The 23,183-nt window shown below is 40.8% G+C and overlaps 1 protein-coding gene across 1 annotated transcript in view; it reads right to left on the minus strand.

The window, feature by feature from the left end:
• Window positions 1-23,183, minus strand: part of txnrd3 (thioredoxin reductase 3) — a 78,817-nt gene that overhangs the window by 49,964 nt on the left and 5,670 nt on the right. Inside the window, exons 2-7 of the mRNA XM_043707572.1 lie at window positions 15,848-15,908; window positions 13,347-13,456; window positions 9,225-9,329; window positions 8,058-8,130; window positions 3,341-3,460; window positions 1,929-2,071 (exon numbers count right to left, since the gene is read on the minus strand). Coding sequence (XP_043563507.1) covers window positions 1,929-2,071; window positions 3,341-3,460; window positions 8,058-8,130; window positions 9,225-9,329; window positions 13,347-13,456; window positions 15,848-15,908 — 612 coding nt within the window. The remainder of the gene's footprint in view (window positions 1-1,928; window positions 2,072-3,340; window positions 3,461-8,057; window positions 8,131-9,224; window positions 9,330-13,346; window positions 13,457-15,847; window positions 15,909-23,183) is intronic.

Here is a 23,183-nt window from a genome sequence, read left to right on the forward strand (position 1 = left end):
ACCAGAACTCTATTCCTTTCCAATGTTACACCAGTTGTGAGGTTGTTAAAGTTAAACTATTGCCACTGGAAGAAATTGGTCACGTCAAAGGCAGCTACCTATACATTCAATGAAGCATGCATGAATCACAGCTGCTTTACTCATTATTGCATCAACGGTTGCAATACAATCTCATGCATTAATCCTAAAATTACAGGTTCAAAATTGAGTTCAGACAGATTTTGCATGTGACTAATTCTGATCAGATTACAGGATAGATTTCAGGACACAGATGAGAATTTTTCTGAGGACTGAGGGTCTTTGGAATTGTGTTTCTAAAATACCAGAGGCAGGTTACTGAATATTTTTAAGATGCAGGTAGATAGATTGCTGTTAGACAGGAGAATCAAAGGTCATCAGGTAATGGGTATTAATGAGAACAAGAAAACTATGATTGAGTCTCTAAGCAAGATCCCAGTGACAAAGTGAGAAATGACCAGTTAAGCTGCTTTTATTCAGTATTACGATTCGAAACACCAAGAAACAAAACATGATCATCACTGAAAACAGTGTTTTAAAAGAGCAAATCTAAAATACTGTACAGATATTTAGACCGAAAGTAACAATCTGCATTGCGATTCACTATTGTAACAACCTTACAATATATCCAGGAAGCAGTGGCATAATGGTATTGTCACTGGACCTGGAATCCCACCATGGCAAATAGTGGAACTTGAATTCAGTAAAAATATGAAAAGTCTAATAATGACCATGAAATTATTGTTGACTGTCATAAAAAAAAATCTGGGGCACTAATGGTGGAGTCCAGAACACTCTGCCTAAAAGAATATTGAGAAACTAACGTCTTTTAGGGAAGGAAAACTGCTGTCCTTAGCAGGCCTACAAAGGACTCCAGATCAGATCTGATAGTTCAAAGTTTGAGAGAAGATTTGTAGCTCGGGTGCTCGTTGTTGTGGTTCTGTTCACCAAGCTGGGAATTTGTGTTGCAGACGTTTTGTCCCCTGTCTAACATCACATGATGAGGTAATATCACAGAAGCGCTTCACAGGAGGCTCCCAAGCACTGAGGATGTCACCTAGACAGGAGACGAAACGTCTGCAACACAAATTCCCAGCTCGGCAAACAGAACCACAACAAGACCTGATAATTCTCAATCCACTTTCCTGCCTTTTCCCTGTAACTTTGATATACTGGTTGAAAATGTATCCTCACCATGAATATAATGAATGGGTCAGCCTCTGCAGCCTCCTGCTGTAAAAAAATTCCCCAGATCTAAGAGATGAAATTCCTCATCTCCGTTCTAACTGCATAGCCCCTTACTCAGATTTTAGTCCCACAAGGGAAACAATTTTCTTCACTACCCTGCTGGTTGGAGTCATACCTATCACGAAGGAAAAAGTGAGGACTGCAGATGCTGGAGATCAGAGAAGGGCTCATGCTCCTTGGATGCTGCCTGACCTGCTGCGCTTTTTCAGCAACACATTTTCAGCTCTATCACGAAGGAAGATGGTTATGGTTGTTGGAACCAGTCATCTCAGCTCTAAGTCAACCCTGCAGGGGCTCCTTAGGGTAGTATCTTAGGAACTCTTCAGCTCCTTCATTAATGATCTTCCCTCCAACATAAAGTCATAAGTCAGGATGTTCACTGATGATTGCACAATGCCCAGCAAAGCTTGCAACGTCTCAGATGCGGAAACACAGTCAGGTCCGAATTCAGCAAGATTTGGAAAATATCCAGGTTACCTGCCTTTTATCAGCTCAAACATTTAACTTAGTATCTCTTACAATGAGCAAATATCTGTTTTGCTTTCAGTGTAGTTTTTACTTCTTTAGACATGTTCTTTAGAGGTCAGGGATTGGAGTGCAAGAGAAAGCACTAATTAGAGGGAATAATTCAAACTAAGATTAAATGTAGAAACATTACATACCTTTATCTTATGTGGTTCCACAAACTCTGCATAGCTGTTACTGTAAGTTACTTTCTTGTCTCGCAATGCCACCCTGTAGCCCCAGTTGAGAGAACCAATGTAGTTCTGAATGGAATCTTTCATCTTAGCCCAGTTGTGGTGAACTGTAAGTCATTAAAAAAAATGAAAAATCCTCACGTTAGTGTTGATAATGTATAGTTAACAGCCTGTAGAACATAGAATCTTGATCTTTACTGCCACCATTACATAGGTCTCCATTATTGGAGAAGCCTCAAATACAGTTTTCAAACCCTTCCAAATAAACAGATGAAACATTTTAAAGACAACAATTCTACCCTGCATTGCAAGGACTGCGACTCCTAAAACTAAAACACAGCAAACTTTGTTTTAACTGGAACCTTATGGACTGGCACTCTAAATAATCTGGCAAAAATTATAGACCTGAAATGCCGGTGGTTTACTGTACTATCATGCTGTCCGCAATGTCCAAGTAAACAGCTGCGGGTGAGAGTGAGAAGACTCTCTCATCGGTTTTATTTAAGGCAAAGTTGCATATTATTTAAGTGATATATGCTGTAAATAAAGTGCAACAATGATGTACATATCCCCTGCATTACATTTCTACTACATAGTGTATGCTTTTACACTGATTATGTAGACTTCTTGATCAACCAGAATATCTGATCAATTGGCACAGCCCCTGGTTCCATGGATGCCATTTAATAACAGATTTGCTGTATAAAAGCTCTCATTTCTTGTTGCCTTGTCAGTAAAAGCAAAAAATAGATTTCAGTATCTTGACATTCAAGGTTTGTATACATAGCTGAAAGTGAAAATGAATTAAACAGGAACAAGTATAGGATGAGTAAAGGCAATTTAGACCCTTCACTGGAATGAAGGGTACATGCTAGCATGTTGGGCTGAATGGCATGTTTTCATGTAGCTGTAACACAAATCCTCTTTGGAGAAGTCCAGCAGAGAAACGTGACAAAGGAAAGCCTGAATTATTTTTTAAATTGTTCTTGGATATTGGTATTACTCGCAGTCACATTCATTATACACCTGCAAATGGGCTTTTACATTCAAGTTGCTTATTCAGAGGCTATCAAGAATCAACAACAACCAACTTTTACACTGGAATAATGTACAAGGGAACAGGTAGAAGTGAGACGTCCCCTTACTCAAAAGTAATTAATGAAACAGGTGAATTTCCATATTCAGCAGAATTTGGCAATTTTTTCATTGCAACCCATTACAATTTAACAAACTTAATATTTTCTACATAATATAAAATGGCTGAATTGATTTTAGATGCTTTACAGCTGTGTTAACTAACTACCTTGTGTTTTACTGGAGAAACCAGATTCTAAAGCGCAAAATATTCACTATAGCCGAGTTACCTCAAGCCTTACCTTTCTCATCAAATTCCCAGCCAAATTTACGGGAATCTAAGAGGCCTTGGCCTAAGAGAGCAGCTTGATGCATCAACTTCTTTGGAATGCAACCAACATTTACACAGGTACCTCCAAGTCCTGCAAACAAGAACAGGTGAGGGAGACAGTAGTTCAAAAATAAATCAGAAAAACAATGTCCTCCTGAAATCTATAGCATGGACCTTTTGGATATAAGGTGCTCTGGGTTGTACACTTCAATATCTATCACCAAGAGTGGTTCAGCAGCATCACTCATGACTGACCTCCAAGGCATGCTTCTGCCAGACTGGGCTGATGGAAAATAATGAGGGAACCACCAAAAGGAAAAAAAGATACTTGACATTACCTTCATCATAATACCTATCTGAAGCAAATGCATGCATCTACAACTGTACTGGCAGAAGTCACCACCACACATTATTTTGAAGACAATCTTCATGCTGAGGATATTCTCAATCCTGTTACGTGGCACTGTCACCATGCTGAAAGACATTTAGAACAGATCTACAACTCAAAGCTGAGTATCCTTGAACAGCTTTGTGCCATCAACAGCAGTATATTCAACCGTAATCTGCAACCTCTTGACCTAGCACAAGGCAAAAACCTCTCTTTCATTGCAGCCTTCTTCTACCCAGCTTTCAGAACCTTCTTCCCATTTCCGCATCCCTCTTGTAGCCACCTTATCCCCTTCCTCAGCACCCATCCAGAAACAATAGAAGGAACTGTCTGCTTCAAATAAAAGCACCCCTAATTCCAGCCTCAACTAAAGCTAGTCCCCCAGAAACTCCCTTACTGCTTTCACTCATGTCTGTGGATCCTCTGCAGTTTGTTTCTCTGTCATATTAATTGGTCATGATTTGGAGATGCTGGTGTTGGACTGGGGTGTACAAAATTAAAAATCACATGACACCAGGTTATGGTCCAATAGGTTTAATTGGAAGCACCAACTTTCAGAGCACGGCTCCTTCATCACCTGATGAAGGAGTAGCGCTCTGAAAGCTAGTGCTTCCAATTAAATCTGTTGGACTATAACCTGCTGTCATGTGATTTTTAATATTAATTGGTGATAGGTTACCTATCAGCAGCAAGCACAGAAGAGAAGAAGCCTGTGATTGGCACATCTTCTCCTTATTGTTTATTTCTATTCTACTTATGTTTTTTTGATTGGTCAAGACTATGAGTGGGTTGTCCTGATCAATGGGAGAGCTTTCAGGAATGGATTCACCTGTCACTTCTGTTATTTTGGGCACTGGTCTAAACACATGCTTTATTCTATTGTTACCAGACAAGGGATTAACACTCAACGTGTTAATGCTCAATGTGGAGTTCAGCCAGCAGAGAACCAGATATTCCTAATAATATCAACATGGCATTAACCGTTTTTTTTTTATAAGCAAGGGAATCGAGGGTTGAAGGCAACAGACAAGACTGTGGAGGTGAAACCTCAACCAGATCAGCTATTATCTTATTGAATGGAGTAGGTTCAAATGGATAAATGGCCTACTCCTTCGCTTTTTCCATGTGTGTATAAACCTTTAACAAAGGACAAGACATTCTAAGCAGCAGACACAGGTGACAGTCAAAACAATGTGATTATACAACCAGTAGATCAGATCAAAGTCATGCACTTTTGCACATCCAATCGGGAACAGTGGAGGACAATTAAACAACCACACAGAAGAGAATGCTCCAAAAACACGCACAGCCTTAATGATGGCAGTCTGGCACATCAATATCAAAGTTGAAAAGTGTGGTGCTGGAAAAGCGCAGCAGGCCAGGCTGCATCTGAGGAGCAGGAGAATCGACGTTTCGGGCATAAGCCCTTCTCCTAGTTGATCTTAACCCACATCAATGTCAAAGATAAGATTAAAGCACCTTCTGCAAGAGTGTTAAGTGGATAACCTATTATAATCTACCCTAACCTGTGTAGGTTAGGTACATTAGTCAGGGGTAAATATAGGATAATAGGGTAGGGGAATGGGTCTGGCTGGGCCACTCTTCGGGGGGGGTCAGTGTGGATTATTTGGGCTGAAGGGCCTGTTCCTACACTGTAGGTATTCCATGATTCTAACCTCTACAGCTCGCTGCTGCGAAGAATTTCACATATTCACTGTGGTCTGAGAGAAGAAATTAGTCATGTCTTAAATAGGTGAACCCTTACTCCGAAGTTATGCCCTTTGGTCAGAGGCTCTACCACAAGAGGAGACAACCTTTCCACATCTACCCTATCAATTTAAGAATCTTGTATGCTTCGATAATATCACCTCTTGTTCTTCTAAGCTCCACATATAGGCCCAATTGACTCAACTTCTCTTAAAATCCCTTCAATGCCAGCACACATTTCCTCAATAAAAGGAGACAAAAACTATTCATAGTATTCCAGCTATGGACTGACTCGAGCCTTGTAATGTTTTAGCAAGATTCTTCCATTTTTAACTCCATTCCCTTTGAAAGAAGAACTAAGATTCAATTATCCATCCCAAGAAACACAGAATCAGACAGTGAGAGATTACACATCTAAACTACACTCAGGTATTACATTCTGTGGTTGTCACATTCTGTCACCCTCTGTTCCCTCCTCCCATCCCAGTGGGAGTGTCTTCTCTGGCAGTTAGACATACCATTGTTCAGCCATTCTCACATTCTGATCACTTAATCTGAACTATCAGCATCAACATCCTTTCTCCCCTTCGCCCCCACTATTGCATAAATGCTGCCCCCTCCACACACCACTTCAGCTCTGAAGAAGAGTCATCTAGACTCTAAATGTTTGCTTGCTTTCTCTCAATGGATGCTGCCTGACGTGCTGTGATCTCCAGCACTTTTTGTTTCCAGTTCAGATTCCAACATCTTTAGTAATTTGCTCCTCCTCCACCTTCTAGGTGAAAATTGTTTTCCTAAAATTCCCTCTAAACTTCCTGCATTTTGCCTTAAAATTATGTGACCTCGTTATGACCCTTCAAAGAAGGGGAACAGCTGTTTACTATCCACCCTGTTTTTGCCCCTCAATTTTATACACTCCCATCAAGACCTCCCCCAACCTTCTCTGCTCTAAAGAAAATAACCTGAGCTTATCCAGGCTCTCTTCAAAGCCAAAGCCCTCTATCCCAGGCAACATTTTGGTAAATCTCCTTAACACCCTCTTATCGCAACCACATCCTTCCTATGGTGCACAGACCAGCAAACAGTACTCCAACTATGCCTAACCAAAGTCCTATACAGCAGCAACATATCTTCACTACTTATAACATATGCCTCAACCAATAAAGGCGTGCGTCCCTTAACCACAGGTCATCCCCAATTTGTGACAGTCTGACAAACAATGTTTGTACCTACAAACACAATCCCATACAGGGACGTAATTTGAATTACCTGACAAACAAACATTTCTTGCACTTATGAATGGATGCTTTATATTGCCCTGCGATTCGAATTGCAAACAGACTCACCCTATAAAACCCATTCACAATCTAGGGATTGCCTATACTCTGCCATTCCTCAAGTACTCTTTGTCCTGTTACTTCTTCCAAATTGCATCACCTCACACTCAAAGGTTAAATTCCATATGCCACTGAAATGCCCATGAGACCAATATGCTTACCAACCTCCTGTAACCTAACACTTTCCTACTCACCATCAAACTCCCAAACAATGTTTGTGTCATCCACAAACTTATCATCACCTCACACACTCATCTGTTTAAGTTTATACATACAATAAACAAAGGGTCTATCTTCAATCCCTGTACTACCCCACTGGATACTGACTTGTTTACCCAGTCTATTATGTGCTGAACTTGTGTGTTGGTGTTTCTGATTCATGCACAAGCCTCTTGTGCTTCAATAGTGCAGTATTTCAGCTCTTTTATTCTTCCTGCCAAAGTGCATAAACTCACACTTCCCCATGTTATATTTAATCTGCAAATTTCCCTCCAGGCCATACACCATACTGGCTTGGACTTATACCACTATTCCTTCACTGTTGCTAGGTCAAAATACTCAACCTCTCCCTAACAACATCAGGGTGCATCCAAAGCATATGGACTGTTGCAGTTCAAGGTAATAGCACATCACTATCTTCAAAAGCAATGAGAGATGGGCAATAAATGCTAGTCTTATCAGTGACTTCTACATGTCAAAAACAAAAGCAGAAAGAATGTTTTGAATATAAAACAAACATACCTACCATAAATGAAAATTGAATACCATGCCTTTGTGCAGTTTTAAACTTATGATAAGAACGCCTCATCTTTCATTCTCAGAACCAAATAATCAATCCACATGTAGGATTCTATGGATAACATTTGAATTCCATGCCAAACATAATCCCAAATTAGTCCCACATTCTTGCCCCCGGCCCTTATCCCTCCAAATCTTTCCTATTCGTGTACTTATCCAAACCTCTTTTACACTGAAACCGTGCCCACATCCACCACGCTCTCAAAGTTTATTCCACACCCCAACCACTCTGAAAATTGTTGTCCCTCATGTCAGTTTTAAATCTCTCTCCTTTTGTCTTAAACAGCCATCACCCCCGCCCCAGGCCATTGCCTCCCCTTACTGCACACTAAGAGCCTCAAGACTAATCTACAGCTTAGTGCATTGTGAAAAGATATCTGCATGTAGTGATAAAACCTAAATGTATATTGAAGTTCATGAAAAATGAGCTAAACAAGAATAGGCTAAAAAAAACCTACCCCATGAAGTTCCCATAGGTGTCGGCACAACATAGTCAAACACCAAGACTTTCCTTCCAAGGTTTGCAGCTTCCTATAAACAGTAAAGACACAGCATATTCATTTTAGATGAAACACTCAAGATTTATGCCATCAGAATAGGAAATTCAGTCATATTCAACCTATTGGACTCAACCTTCTTAAAATTGCTAGGACTAATCTCAAAACTCATGCACAGAAAAGGGCTTAAAAATACAGTTGATGAATATCTAGAAGTGACCAAGACATTTCAGCTAAATCAAAAGCATGTTTAAAACTGCCAAAAGAAATTATTCACTTGTCAACAAAGCTGCACAACTCCTGAAGAAAGATAATGAATTAACTTTGACAGCACCCATAGAGAAACAGCAAGGTAACCTTTCAACTCTAGATGATTCTTTATCAGAACTGGAGTGAGTGTGGAGGGAGCAGCATTTATGGTATAGGTGAGGATGAGGGAGGAACTCTCTCTATTAGGTACACCCACATACTGAATCAGAAAATGTTCCTGTATGCACTTAACAAATTCCTCTCCATCCAAGCCCTTAACACTATGGCAGTCCTAGTCTATGCTTGGACAGTTAAAATTCTCTACCATAACCACCCTATTATTCTTACATATAACTGAGATCTCCTTACAAATTTGTTTCTCAATTTGCCACTGACCATGTGTGTGGGCACGGAGGGGGGGCTTAGTAGTACAATTCCAATAAGGTGATCATCCCTTTCTCATTTCTCAGTTCCACTCAAATAGCTTCTGTGGATGGATTCTCAGGAATATCCTCCCCAAGTACAGCTGTAATGTTATCCCTAATCAAAAGCACTACCCCATTTCCTCCTTTGCTATCCTTCCTATACCATCCATACCCAGTCCTGCCCATCCCTGAGCCACATCTCCACAATTGCTATGATACCCCAGTCCCATGTTCCCAAACTGTAACAAAAGCTAAACACTGCAGATTCTGCAAATCTGAAATAAAAAGACAGAAAATGATGGTATTGAGCATGTCCAACAATATATGTGGAGAAAAACTTAACATTTCAGATCAATCTTATAGATGTAATGCACTCTAATTGTTACAATCAGATCCTATTTCCCAGTAATTGCTTTTAGCACCTGTATTAAAGCCAATATAAATGTAATTATACCTTTGAAGCTGCAAGTCCTCCAGAACCACCACCTATAACGATGAGGTCATAGTCATACATTTCACCTCCCTCCAAAAGTTTCTTCAACAAGCCATCTTCATGAGCCTGTGGGAACCAAGAACAGAATTACTGAAGTATTCATAACATAGCTTGGCTTACTTAAACTGCATAATAACATTAAAGAGGCAAAGCTGACATAGAAAATGTGTGGACCACATTTGTATGGAAGCCTGCGCTGGAGGCATGCTCACAAGGTTAAATGTTGGAACAAAGTTGTTATGGAAAAAAAGTAAAGTAGCTGGCTTTATACTCATGGAAGTTTAGGAGAACAAGAACAGATCTTGCTGAAACATTAAAATACTGAGGGGCTTTATAGTAGTTGCTGACAAGGTGTTTCCCATTGTGAGAGCTTTGTGAACTTAGGGGCAGTTTCAGAATAAGTACTTTTGTATTCAAGATGGAGATAAGATGACTTTTATCTCAGATGGTCAGTGGAATTTGGAATTCTCTAGAGAGCAGTGACAGCTACCTCAATAGAGTGAGGGCTTTTCCTGGAGTTGTCACAAAACTTAAATATTCTACACATGTTTGCAAAGATTCTCCAATTTACCAGTCAGTTTAGACCAGTTTCCTTGACTTAAAGACTATTTATTACAAAAACAGGTGAACAACGATGAACTATCAAGATGCAACTCTGAGTTAACTCTAACCACTTTATAAAATTCCTCTGTCACACAAATACAGAAAAATAATGGGAAGCAGTTCCACAGCCTTTGTTCATTCTGCTTGCCAAGACTTGCTGGCCTTCAATCTCTACTCCTGGTTCTTTTCACTTCCTCACAGGCAGCAAGGTGACTGTCCACAAATAATAAACAAATATAAAGCAGGAAACACCAACAGTGCTTTGTCCGGAGGCTCACTGAAGATATTACTTCGTATGGTGACGAAATGTCTGAAAATGAACCTTTCAGCTCAGCGAGCAAACCTACATCCACAACCTCACCCTGAGCTACAAATCTTCTCAAAACTTGCTAAAATATTAGTCTCTGACTTATTGGTTGAAAGCAATACCTTACAGCAATTGGTAAGATGAAATAACTACATTCGTCAGGCTTTATATATTTTATACTACAGACAACCACCTCCCCTTCTGGAGGTCTGAAGGTAACTGTTAGTATCATTCATACCTTCAAGTTCTTCAGCTACCCAAGAACCAACCACATAGCTGTTGACATGCTGATGGCCTTTGTCATCCACAAATGGTCAAATGGTCAACAACTCAATCAGCAGATACTTTTTGCTGGACTAATTTCACTTTGCACAAATCTTGGTTTCTAGCCCAACTGCTCTACCCCAAAGGTTGAAGAAAGCAGCAGTAAGACCACCACTTACAGTCAGATTAGCTTGCTTTTTAAAAAAAGTACAAAAATCCCTTTCACAATCCTGGCTTTTCAAAACTCGTTATTTTCATATTTTAGTCCAGAGTCAAAAATATAAAGAAATAAAAATACACAGTCTTTACGGGTGAGTCAGTGAATATATCCATGGCAGAGCAAGACTGACATTTGCTCAAGAAGGGAGGTGAGGCTTCTGGGGAGATAAGCAGTAAAGTGGAGTTAAGGCCAGAAAGATCAGCTGCAATCTTAGTGAATGGTTTAGCAGTTTCAAGGGTCAAATTGGGAGAAAGTGAGGACTGCAGATGCTGGAGTACCAGAGTTGAAAAATGTGGTGAAAAAAGACACAGCAGGCCAAGCAGCATCTAAGGAGCAGGAGAATCAATGTTTCAGGCAGAAGCTCTTCTTCAATTGCCTACTCCTGCTACTAACTTATATATGCTTCCACAAACACTAAAGGTTTTCAACTTAACACATACCTGCATCATTGGAGTAATACTGAAATGGACCTACTTTCCAAATGCAAGCATAATTGCCTGAAGTACCCTATACCTATCTAAACAATTGGTTGCCACAATTTTCATGACAATGTGATAACACAATCAGTTTTCATTTGAATCTCAACAGTGCAGAAAGAGGCCATTCAGTTCATTGAGTCTACGTCAATCCTCTGAAGAGCACCCATCTAGACCCATCACTTTACCCTATCCCTGTAACTATTTACCATGGTTCATCCACCCATCCTGCACATCCCTGGACACTACGGGACAATTTCGCATGGCCAATCCACCTAACCTGCTCATCTTTGGACTGCGGGAGGAAACTGAAGCACTCAGCAGAAACCCACAAATGGGGAGAATGTGCAAACTCCATACAATCATCAAAGAATTGAATCTGGGTCCCTGGCACCATGAGGCAGCAATGCTAACCATTATGCTATCCTAATACTATGGTTCACACTGGCACTATCATTTGGTGGCCAATAAACATCACCAATGTCTGCTGCCTCTTGCTGGTCCTTAGTTCCACCCAAACAGACTCTGCACATGGATTCAAAGATCTTTCCCCTCAGAATCGACTGATCCCATTCCTTATTATCAGCACAAGACCACCTCCTTTTCCTTCTTGTCCATCCATCCTAAATATGAAAAAGCCTTGAATGTTCAGCTCCCATCCCCGATCACCATGAAGTCATATCTCCATAATGGCAACTAGATCATTTCCATTTGAGACCATAAAACTAGGAGCAGAGGAGGGCTATTTGATCTATCAGGTCTGCTCCACATTTAATGATATTATGGCTGATCTGATAATCATCAACTCCACTTTTCTGCCTTTCACCCATAACCCTTGAATTCCTCACTGTTTCAAAACCCACATATTTAAGCCTTGAAAATATTTAATTACCCAGCATCAACAGCCCTACGTGATGAAAAATTCAACAGATTCAATACTTTCAGAGAAGAAATTCCTCATCTTGATCCTAACTGGGCGACTCTTATTCAGATTATTCCCTCTGGTTGTAGACTCTAGGGTGGCACGGTAGCTCAGTGGAAGGGACACGGTTTGATTCCAACCTGTCTGTGTGGGCTTTCTCCGGGAACTCCGGTTTCCTCCCACAGTCCAAAGAACTGCAGGTTGGGTGAATTGGCCATGCTAAATTACCCATAGTGTTCAGGGATGTCTGGGTTAGGTGTATTAGTCAGGGTAAATGTAGAGTAATAGAGTAGGGAAATGAGTCTGGGTGGGTTACTCTTTGAAGGGTCGGTGTGGACTTGTTGGGCTGAAGAGCCTGCTACCATACTGATGGGATTCTATGAACTTCTATTCTAAGAACTCTCAGAAGGAAAAACAACCTCTCCACATCTATCCTGAAAAGAACGTATGTTTCAATAAGTATCTCTCATTCTTATAAACTCGAGTACAAGCCCAATCTGCTCAACTTCTCACCAGAAAACTCTTCTGCACCCTGCATCAACCAAGTGAAACTTTTGTGGACTGCCTCCAATGCTAATGTTTATTTCCTTAATAAGGAGAACAAGACCATTCACAATATTCCAGATGTGGTCTGACTGGTGTTTTAGTAAGACCTCCTCATTTATATGACTCTACTTCATTCCCCTTGTAATACAGCCAGCATTCCATCTGCCTTCCCGTTTCCCTGCTGAACCTTGATGCTAGTATGTTTTTGTGATTCCTGTGCCAGGATCCCAATCACAACATTACCAATAATGTTTATAATAAATAACTCATAACTCGTAACTCTTCCATCACAACATATAACCTTAGGACAGGTCTGTGTCCATTGTAAGTCTTTCAATAGACTCAGCCTCTGATTTGTGCTCAGTTTAGGTCACAGCAGCAGTAAGCCAATACAATCAGTTAGAAACAAACAGAGAATGTTGGAGAACCTCAGATGTGGCAGCATCTATGGAAAGAAACAGAGTTAACATTTTAAGTCTGCCATGGCTCCTCTTCAGAACTGAAAAGTATGGAAAATAGATCTATTTATATTTTTGAGAGGCAGAGAAGAAGCAAGAGGACAAATGGTAGAGGCCCAGTATAAAAGACAAAAGGCTGTTAACAGTGGGGGGAAAAAAGACAGCTAAAAATGGTGCAAATTAATATGTTAAAACACATATTAGACTTACTTCCTTTACAAACTTAAGAATATTATGGGATTTTATTAGTAGCGGATTATATGCATTTTCACCAAAAACTTCATTACCTGCACAGTTTTGTCACAGCCACCCACATGAGCCTTGTTGACAAATACATTGGGAACAGTCTTCTGACCAGTCATTTCGTGTAAAACATCCTGCATACCATTTCCCTCTTCTGTAAAATAAAAGGCACATGCAAAATATTTGTCATAATAGCAAGATAATCAAAATATTCTGTAATCTTAAGTATAACTATACAATGCTTTTGAAAAGGAAGCGTAGATATATTACTATGTCTAAGCTAATCGACAACAATCAAGCTTGTTAGTGTAGACTTAATAGAATATATTGTGACTGATGTCATCTAAATCTTTGGCAGAGTAAGGGAACTAGACCGATGAAACAGACATACACATGACAGTTGCAATTTAATGAAGGTAAATGTGAAGCAATGCATTTTGAAATAATGCTATAGAATGCATAATCCACATGGTTCCATTTTGAAGAGGGCCCAAGCATACAGGGTCAAAGATCCTTAAAGGTGGCAGCTCAAACTGATAAAGCAATTGAGAAAGCTTATGCCATACAGAGAAACCTCGATTATCCAAACAACAAGTGCGTGGAGTATTTTACTTGGATAATTGAATGCTAGATAACACAGTTTAGCCAAGCATCAGGACCTTGCGATCTTGTTCAGTTAAATCTGAAATTTAGATAGTCGACGTTTGGATAATCGAGGTTCCTCTGTACTTGGTTTTGTAAACATGGACATCAAATATGAAAACAAACCGTTTCACCAATCATTGGCTAGGCCGCAGCTGGAGCAAAGTGTATGATTCCAGAAAACATTCTTTAGGAAGGATATCAAGATCATAAAGTCATAGAGACTTACAGCGTGGAAACCGATCCTTCGGTCCAACTCATCCATGTTGATCAGATATCCTAACCTAATCTAGTCCCATTTGCCAGCACTTGGCCCACATCCCTCTAAACCCTTCCTAAATGTTGCATTTGTACAAGCCTCCACCACTTCCTCTGGCAGCTCACTCCACACATGCACCACCCTATGCCTGAAAAGGTTGCCTCTTAGGTCCCTTTTAAATCTTCCTCTCTCACCCTAACCTATGCCCTCTAATTCTGGACTCCCCCACCCCAGGGAAAAGACCTTGTCTATTTACCCTATCCATGCGGTCCTGATTTTTTAAACCACTATTGAGGTCATCCCTCAGCCTATTCAGCCTCTTCCTTTCACTCAAATCCTCCAACCCTGGCAACATCCTTGTAAATCTTTTCCAAACCCTTTCAAGTTTCAGAAGTTCCTGCCGATAGGAAGGAGAACAGAATTGCACACAATATTCCAACAGTGGTCTAACCAATATCCTGTTTAGCGGCAATAAGACCTCCCAACTCCTATTCCCAATGCTCTGATCAATAAAGGAAAGCATACTAAATGCCTTTTTCACTATCATATCTACCGGAGTCTCCACTTTCAAGGAAGTATGAACCTGCACTCTAAGATCTCTCTACTCAGCAACACTCCCCAGGACTTTATCATTAAGTAATTACGAAGCAAGAGGACAAATGGTAGAGGCCCAGTATAAAAGACAAAAGGCTGTTAACAGTGGGGGAAAAAAGACAGCTAAAAATGGTGCAAATTAATATGTTAAAACACATATTAGACTTACTTCCTTACTTCCTTATTTACTATTTGTATTCCTCGAGAGACTCTTTATATCTCTCCACAACTTACTTTCATTGAAACATAGTCTATAAAGGCTCTTTTAAAAAGTGATATTTACTTTACATTTGGCAACAACCAGCTTAATTCTGAAGAACAATCACTCATTAACTCCGCTTTGTTTCCAGAGATGTTGCCAGACCTGAGTTTTTCTAGCAATTTGTGTTTTTGTTACAAATTTAATTCAATCTTTCAGACTGAAAAGTATTTATTGTCTCCACTAATTAGGAAGAAAAGAGGTAGCGTGTACAAAATGATTTCTGGTTCTAATTACTGTTTGACGTCTCCGCCCATAAAAGCAAACATTTATCAGCTCTGATGAAGAGTCATCTAGACTCAAAACATCAGCTTGCTGTCTCCATTGATGGCAATTGCTAGCATTTGTTCATTTCAGTAGATTCCATCTGCAGCAACTTACCTAAACATTTCTCAAGGTCATATTATCTTAAATGAGGAATAAACCACTCAACATTCTGCAGATATTATCATTCTCCTTGAATTATAACATTGTACTCTCTTCACCCACCCAACCCCAAGTATTAGTGTTTTATTAAGAAAATGTAAGAATGAGGAAGGCATAAATATGTTAGAACAGTTTAATTGCACAATGTGCTGCATTTATAAGAGCGGTCTCATAAATAAACAAGCATAGTATGGAATTTGAATACTTTTCCCTTACTCTGCATGACTTGCAATTTTTGAAGTTCGACTGAAGGTCAAGTATACACTGATAACAAGTGAAGGCATGTTAAACATTAGCTACTGTCTTAGAAACAAATAGGATAACAAACTGCTATTGACAAAACAGAAAAGCTTAAATAATGTTACCTAGTAAGTCAAGTTCCACCACATGAATATCAACATCCAGGGCTTTAAACAGTTCTTTAACCTACATAAAATAAAATACAAGATCATTATAAAATGAAACCAGTTCTAACAGAACTGAAGATTTCCATATTCATTCAAATGGAAGACTACTAAGAAAACAAAGGACTGATACATGATTTGGAGGTGCCAGTGTTGCACTGGGGTGAATAAAAATGACACATCAGATTATAGTCCAACAGGTTTATTTGGAAGTACTAGCTTTCAGAGCACCATTCCTTCATCAGCTACGTGAATTTTTCCATTCAAGCCCAAAGACAAGAGGCCAAAACAAGCGAATAAATTTCTGCCTTAACAAGAATAGTAACCATAAGACTTAGGACTGGAAGTAAGGCAATTCAGCCCATCGAGTCCACTCCACCATTTAGACATGGCTGATGGGCATTTCAACTCCACTTACCCGCACTCTCCCCATACCCCTTAATTCCTTGCGAGATCAAGAATTTATCAATCTCTGCCTTGAAGACATTTAACGTCCTGGCCTCCACTGCGCTCTGTGGCAGTGAATTCCACAGACCCGCCACTCTCTGGATGTAGAAATGCCTCCTTACTTCTGTTCTAAATTGATCCCCTCTAATTCTAAGGCTGTGCCCACGAGTCCTAGTCTCCCTGCCTAACAGAAACAACTTCCTAGCGTCCACCCTTTCTAAGCCATGCATTATCTTCTAAGTTTCTATCAGATCTCCCCTCAACTTTCTAATGAATACAATCCCAGCATCCTCAGCCGTTCATCGTATATTAGGCCTACTATTCCAGGGATCATTCTCCGCTGGACACACCCCTATACCAGTATGTCCCTCCTGAGGTGTGGGGCCCAAAATTGGACACAGTATTTTAAATGGGATCTAACTAGAGCTTTATAAAGTTTCGGAAGCACAACGCTGCTGTTATATTCCAACCCACTTGACATAAATGACAACATTACATTCGCTTTCTTAATCAAGGACTCAACCTGCAAGTTAACCTTTAGAGAATCTTGGATTAGCACTCCCAGATCCCTTTGTACTTCGGCTTAATGAATTTTCTCACCGTTTAGAAAATAGTCCGTACCTGCATTCATTTTTCCAAAATACAAGACCTCACATTTGCTTGTGGTGAACTTCGTCAGCTATTGCCTGGACCACTCTCCTAAACTGTCTACAGAGGAACCTCAATTATCCGAATACCAATTATCCGAAAAAAGGATTATCCGAAGGAGATCCCGATGGAAACATTACATCACTGTTTCCAACAGTGATAGCATCTTTTGTTTACAGTGATTAAACAGGCACTGTGTCCAAATGACTGACTTCCCACCCCCTCTTTCTCCCCATGCTTTCCCTGGAGTTCTACAGAGGGGTGTACCCTTAAAAAAAAACCCTTCCCTAGATAATCTGACCAATGTTGTCCTCAGCAGATTGGGGAGGCCCTAAATGAGTATTTTGTTTCAGTTTTCTCTAAGGAAAGTGACCTTGTTGTGAATCAGAAATTTGAGGAGCTGGGATACAGGCTTCATCAGATCAAGAGTGATGAAGCTGATGTGCTGGAAATTTTGGAAAACATTAAGATTGATAAGTCCCCAGGGCCAGACCAGATTTATCCTAGGCGAAGATCTTTGCTTTCTCACTCTCCACAGGAGTCGTACCAGAGGATTGGAAGGAGGCGAATGTTGTTCCTCTTTTCAAGAAGAGAAATAGGGAAAACCCTGGCAATTACAGACCAGTCAGTCCTCAATTGGTTAGCTGACAGAAGGCAGAGAGTGGTTGTAGATGGAAATTATTCTGCCTGGAGGTCAGTGTTGAGTGGGGTCCCACAGGGTTCTTTTCTTGGGCCTCTGTGCTTTATAGTTTTTATAAGTGACTTGGACAAGGAGGTTGAGGAGTGGGTTAGTAAATTTGCAGATGACACAAAGGTTGGACGTGCCGTTGATAATATCGAGGGCTATTGCAGGCTGCAGCGCGACATAGACAGGATTTAGAGCTGGGCTGAGAAATGGCAGATGGAGTTCAACCTGGATAAATGCAAAGTGATGCATTTTGGAAAGTCAAACTCGAATGCTGAATATAGGATTAAAGACAGGATTCTTGGTGGTGTGGAGGAACGGAGGGACCTGGGTGTGCAAGTACATAGATCCCTCAAAGTTGCCACCCAAGTGGATAGTGTTGTTAAGAAAGCATATGGTGTTTTGGCTTACATTAAAAGGGGGATTGAGTTTAAGAGCTGCGAGGTTTTGCTACAGCTCTACAAGTCCCTGGTGAGACCACACTTGGAATATTGTGTCCAGTTCTGGTCGCCCTACCATAGGAAAGACAGAGGGGCTTTGGAGAAGGTGCAAAGAAGGTTTACCAGGATGCTGCCTGGACTGGAGGGCTTGCCGTATGAAAAAAGGTTGACTAAGCATGGACTTTTCTCTCGAGAGAAGGAGAAAGAGAGGAGACCTGATTGAGGTATACAAGATAATGAGAGGAATAGATAGAGTCAATAGCTGGAGACTTTTCCCCAGGGCAGGTTTGACGGGTACGAGGGGTCATAGTTTTAAGATATTAGGGGAAATGTATAGAGGAGACGTCAGAGGTAGGTTCTTTACGCAGAGAGTGGTGAATGCATGGAATGCATTGCCAGCAGTGGTGGTGGAAGCAGAGTCATTAGGGACATTTAAGCGACTGCTGTACCAGCACATGGAGAGCAGCGAGTTGAGGGTTGTGTAGGTTAAGTTATTATATTTTACATTAGGATTAAACCACAGCACAACATCGTGGGCCAAAGGGCCTGTTCTGTGCCATACTTTTCTACGTTCTATCGTCCTGTACAGGGTAAAGGTGGAACCTGCCAAAAAGTTGCAGTAAAAAGTTGTGTGCGTGCTTGTCTGTGTGCACATTATTTGGAGACTTACCCCACAAAAGGTAGCTGCAGCAGCAGTCTTGTTCATCCCCAGTCCAACTGCCCTAGAGAGGGGGCAGAGGACAGTGTTGGACGGGGTTTGAGGTGGGGTGGGGGGGGTGTTGCACAGAGTTGGGGATGGAAACGGGGAACGGGTCATTGCACGGGGTTGGGGACGGGTGGCGGTGTCGGATGGGGATGGGGGGCAGTGTTGGATTGGGTTGGGGACAGAGGGGTAGTGTTGGATAGGGACGGGAGGAGCGGTGTTGGACAGGGTTGGGAACGGTGTTGGTGTTGGGGATGGTTAACCAAAATCGATTCACCAAATAATCAATTATCTGAACAAAATAGTGCCTGCCCATCTCGTTCGGATAATCGAGGTTCCCTGTAAATCTTTCTGCAGCCTCCCTACCTCTTCAGTACTACCTGCCTGTCCACCTAACTTTGTATCATCGGCAAACTTCGCCAGAATGCCTCCAGTCCCTTCATTCAGATCATTTAAATATAAAGTGAACAGTTCCAGCCCCAACACTGAACCCTGTGGGACACCACTTGAAACTGGCTGCCATTATGAAAAAGAACCTTTTATCCCAACTCTCTGCCTTCTGTCAGACAGTCAATCCTCAATCCATGCCAGTAGTTCACTTCAAATACTATGGGCCCTCACCTTACTCAGCAGTTTCCCGTGAGGTACATTATCAAAAGCCTTTTGGCAGCCTAGATAGATAACATCCACTGGGTCTCCCTGGTCTAACCTACCTCTTCAAAGAATTCTAACAGATTTGTCAGGCACGACTCCCCTTACTAAATCCATGCTAACTTGTTCTAATCCAACCCTGCACTTTCAGGAATTTAGAAATCTCATCCTTAACAATGGATTCTAGAATTTTACCAACAGATCCTAAAGAGACCTTCTCTCAAGCGTCAAGCATTCTCGCAGCTACATTTTGGAACGTCAGGAGTAAGGTATTTGCTCGTTCTCTTCTTAGATAAAAACCACTGATAAGCAGATTAGCTTCATTAATGATTTAGACCTGGGAACGTACAGGACAATTTCAAAGTTTACAGACCAATATAAAACCAGAAAGCATTGTGGACTGTGAGGATGGTGTGGAATTAAAAATCACATAGGCAAGTTGGCATAAATGGGCAGATAAAATTCAATGCAGAGGAAGTGTGAGGTAGTACATTTTCGTAATAAGAACTTAGTGAGACTGTAACAAAGAGCAATCCTATGTTTTGTTAATAATGGCATTGAGTCCAAGAGGAGGGAGATTATGTGTTGAAGCTGTATAAGACACCAGCTAGACTTCAGCTGGAGTATTCTGCACCACAATTTAGGAAGGATGCAAATGGACTGAAGAGTGCAGAACAGATTAACGGCAATGGTCCCAGGGATCAAAAATTTCAGTTAAGCACATCGACTGGAGAAGTTGGAACTGTTTTCCTTGCAGAGGAGAAAGTTAAGAGAAGATCAAGAGAAACACAGATTTAAAGTGATGTGCAAAAATAAATGTGATGTGCAAAAATATTTGTGCACAATAAATGGTTCTGGTCTGGAATGCATTATCTGAAGCATGGCAGAGGCAGCTTCAATCAGGGCTTTCAATAAGGCATCAGATGATTACTTAAATGGAAATAATGCGCATTGCTATAGCGTAAGGGCACAAAATCATGATGCTTAATTGGAGATTCAATGAGTTATGATGGGCTAAATAGCCTCCTCTGCACCATAAGACTTTAGTGACAGCCTTGTAGCTATTAACATTATGTTTTAGGAGGCAATTTCAAACTATTGCAAAGGTCAAACACAAATAATTATTTCAAGAAAATCATACAATGGTATTCAGCACAATATACATCCCTCTTATTAAACACTGCAAAACATAACATTGGTAGAAAGATATGCAATTGTTCAATAAACTTAAGTTTTTTAAAAGCAGAAAACAAAGTAGATTTCAAACTATTAATTGACAGATTCCTTGTAAATTTTAATAGATTCCTTTAAACTACTTATATTAAATATAAATAATGTGAACCAACAAATCAAGAAAACAACATATAGCCCACAAAATACTACCCTCCTTCACTATACCTAATCCAAACAAATCTACTAACCTTTTCAGCCAAGGTTTAGGAGGTGGACAGGAAAGTAGCATTGAAGTACAATCATGACCTTATCAGCAGAACAAAATTTAGGGGTTAAATGGCCTATATACTCAAAGAGCATCTCAAGCCTATGGGCACACATCAGTGAAGGCCAGCTGATCACACTCTTGCCTGAATAAGGTATAGGTTTGAATCTCACTCCAGAAACCTGAAAATAAACACAGGCTGAAACTCCAGTGCAGAATTGAGGGAATGTTGCAATGTTGGAGATGCCACATTACTAATGAGACATTAAATAGGCTACTCATTCACCTGCTCAGGTGAACTCAGAAGCTCCTTTGCCGCAGAGAAAGTAAATTACACCAGATATTTCAGATACTAGAGTCGAATCTGCTGGTTTGCTAAGATCACGACTGATATAGTTTTGCCTCAAGTTTACTCTCCTGTCCATACCCTTTATTTATCCAGCAATCTTTACTAAGATGCATCTTTGGTAATTCTCATATTGGTAGTTAGTGATTTTCAAATCTGCTGTGCACAAGCTGCCATTTTTATACATTACAATAGTGACTATACTTCAAAGTCAAATATGGCAAGAAAATCTCCTGCTGATTATGACCTACTGTCACCTCCCCCGAACCTACAACATGCTTCCCAAATTTGTTCTGTGGAGACAGTCCCACCTTCACACAGTGTTGCGTGACACTAGCACCATGGTACACAGAATAGGTCTCACATTGCAAAACTGGGTATGCATGTGGTGCTGGGGTCCATCAGTAAAATTGTCATCAACCATTAGCTATAATCCCATGGCCTGGCACACTTCCCATTCTATCATCAAGCTGGAAGTTCAATGCTGGTTCAAAGAACAATTGCTGGAGAGCAGGCCAGGAGCATCACCAGGCATAACTAAAAACAAGATGTCAATCTAATGAAGCTGCAATGCAGGACTACATACATGCCAAACCACAAGACATAGACAAAGTTAAGCAATCCCATACACAATGGTCAGACCGTCAATGGTGATAGACAGTGAAATTAGGTGGTGATGGGGAACCTCCATGCAAATTACAAGGTTGAAGCACTTTCAACCATGTTCAGCCAGAAGTACTTTGTAGAATTATAGAATCCCTACAGTGTGGAAAGAGGCCATTTCGCAACAACCCTCTGAAGAGCAGCCCACCCTACCCCTCCTAACCCCACATTTACCATGGTAAATTCACCAAGCCTGCATATCTTTAGACTGTGGGAGGACACCGGAGCACCCCGCAGAAATCCACAGAGGGAAAACGCAACCTCCATACAGTCAACAAAAGCTAGAACTGAACCAAGGACCCCAGTGCTGAGATAGTCACCATGCCACCCATATTCAATGGATGATCCATCTCAGCTTTCTCCAGCTTCAGACACTAGTCTTTGGCAACTTCAACTCACCCTATGAGTGAAAGAAACAGCTGAATCAACTGGATTTTGCAAAGGCTTTGGGCCTTGAAAACATTCCAGTAACAGTACTGAAGACTTGTGGTCAAGAACTAACTGCACCCCTAGCCAAAAATTCCAGTGCAGTTACAAAATTTGCATCTATTCAGCAATGTGGAGAATCACCCAAGAATGCCATGTCCACAAGAAACAGAATACATTCCATACAGCAACAACCAACCTATCAATATATGCTTGACATGATGGAAGAGATCACTGACAGTGCTATCAAGTAGCACTTGCACAACAGTAAAATGTACACTGCTACTTGGTTTGGATTTCACCAAGGCCACTCAGCTCCTAACAGCCTTGGTGTAAACCTCAAAGGTTAAGGACCAACAGTAAATGTTGGACAACAGACCAAAACTGAAATACTCCAGATTTGAGGTGGCAAAGTTTCAACTCCTCGGGTTCTGTTAACACAAATAATAGCCATTTACACTAGAGGACTACCAAAACCAATGCAACCCAGCATGCATAAGTTCTTTGAGCAGGAAGGGAAAAAATGAGCATTAATGCAATACAACCACAAAGTGAGTTGAGAAATTATAAACAAAAAGGAAAATGAGATATTTTACTATTTTAACGAGTTAAATAATGCAGAGTTAATTGGAAGGGAAATTGATTCACAATTTAGCTCACCATAATTTCATGGTGACACGGTGGCTCAGTGGTTAGCACTGCTGCCTCACAGCACCAGGGATCTGGGTTCAATTCTACGCTTTGGGCAACTGTCTGTATGGAGTTTGCACACTCTCCCAGTGTCTGCATGGGTTTCTTCCGGGCACTCTTGTTTCCTCCCACAGTCCAAAAATGTGCAGGTTAGGTGAGT

Source organism: Chiloscyllium plagiosum, chromosome 18 (assembly GCF_004010195.1).
Source record: "Chiloscyllium plagiosum isolate BGI_BamShark_2017 chromosome 18, ASM401019v2, whole genome shotgun sequence".
Classification (NCBI taxonomy): Eukaryota; Metazoa; Chordata; class Chondrichthyes; order Orectolobiformes; family Hemiscylliidae; genus Chiloscyllium; species Chiloscyllium plagiosum.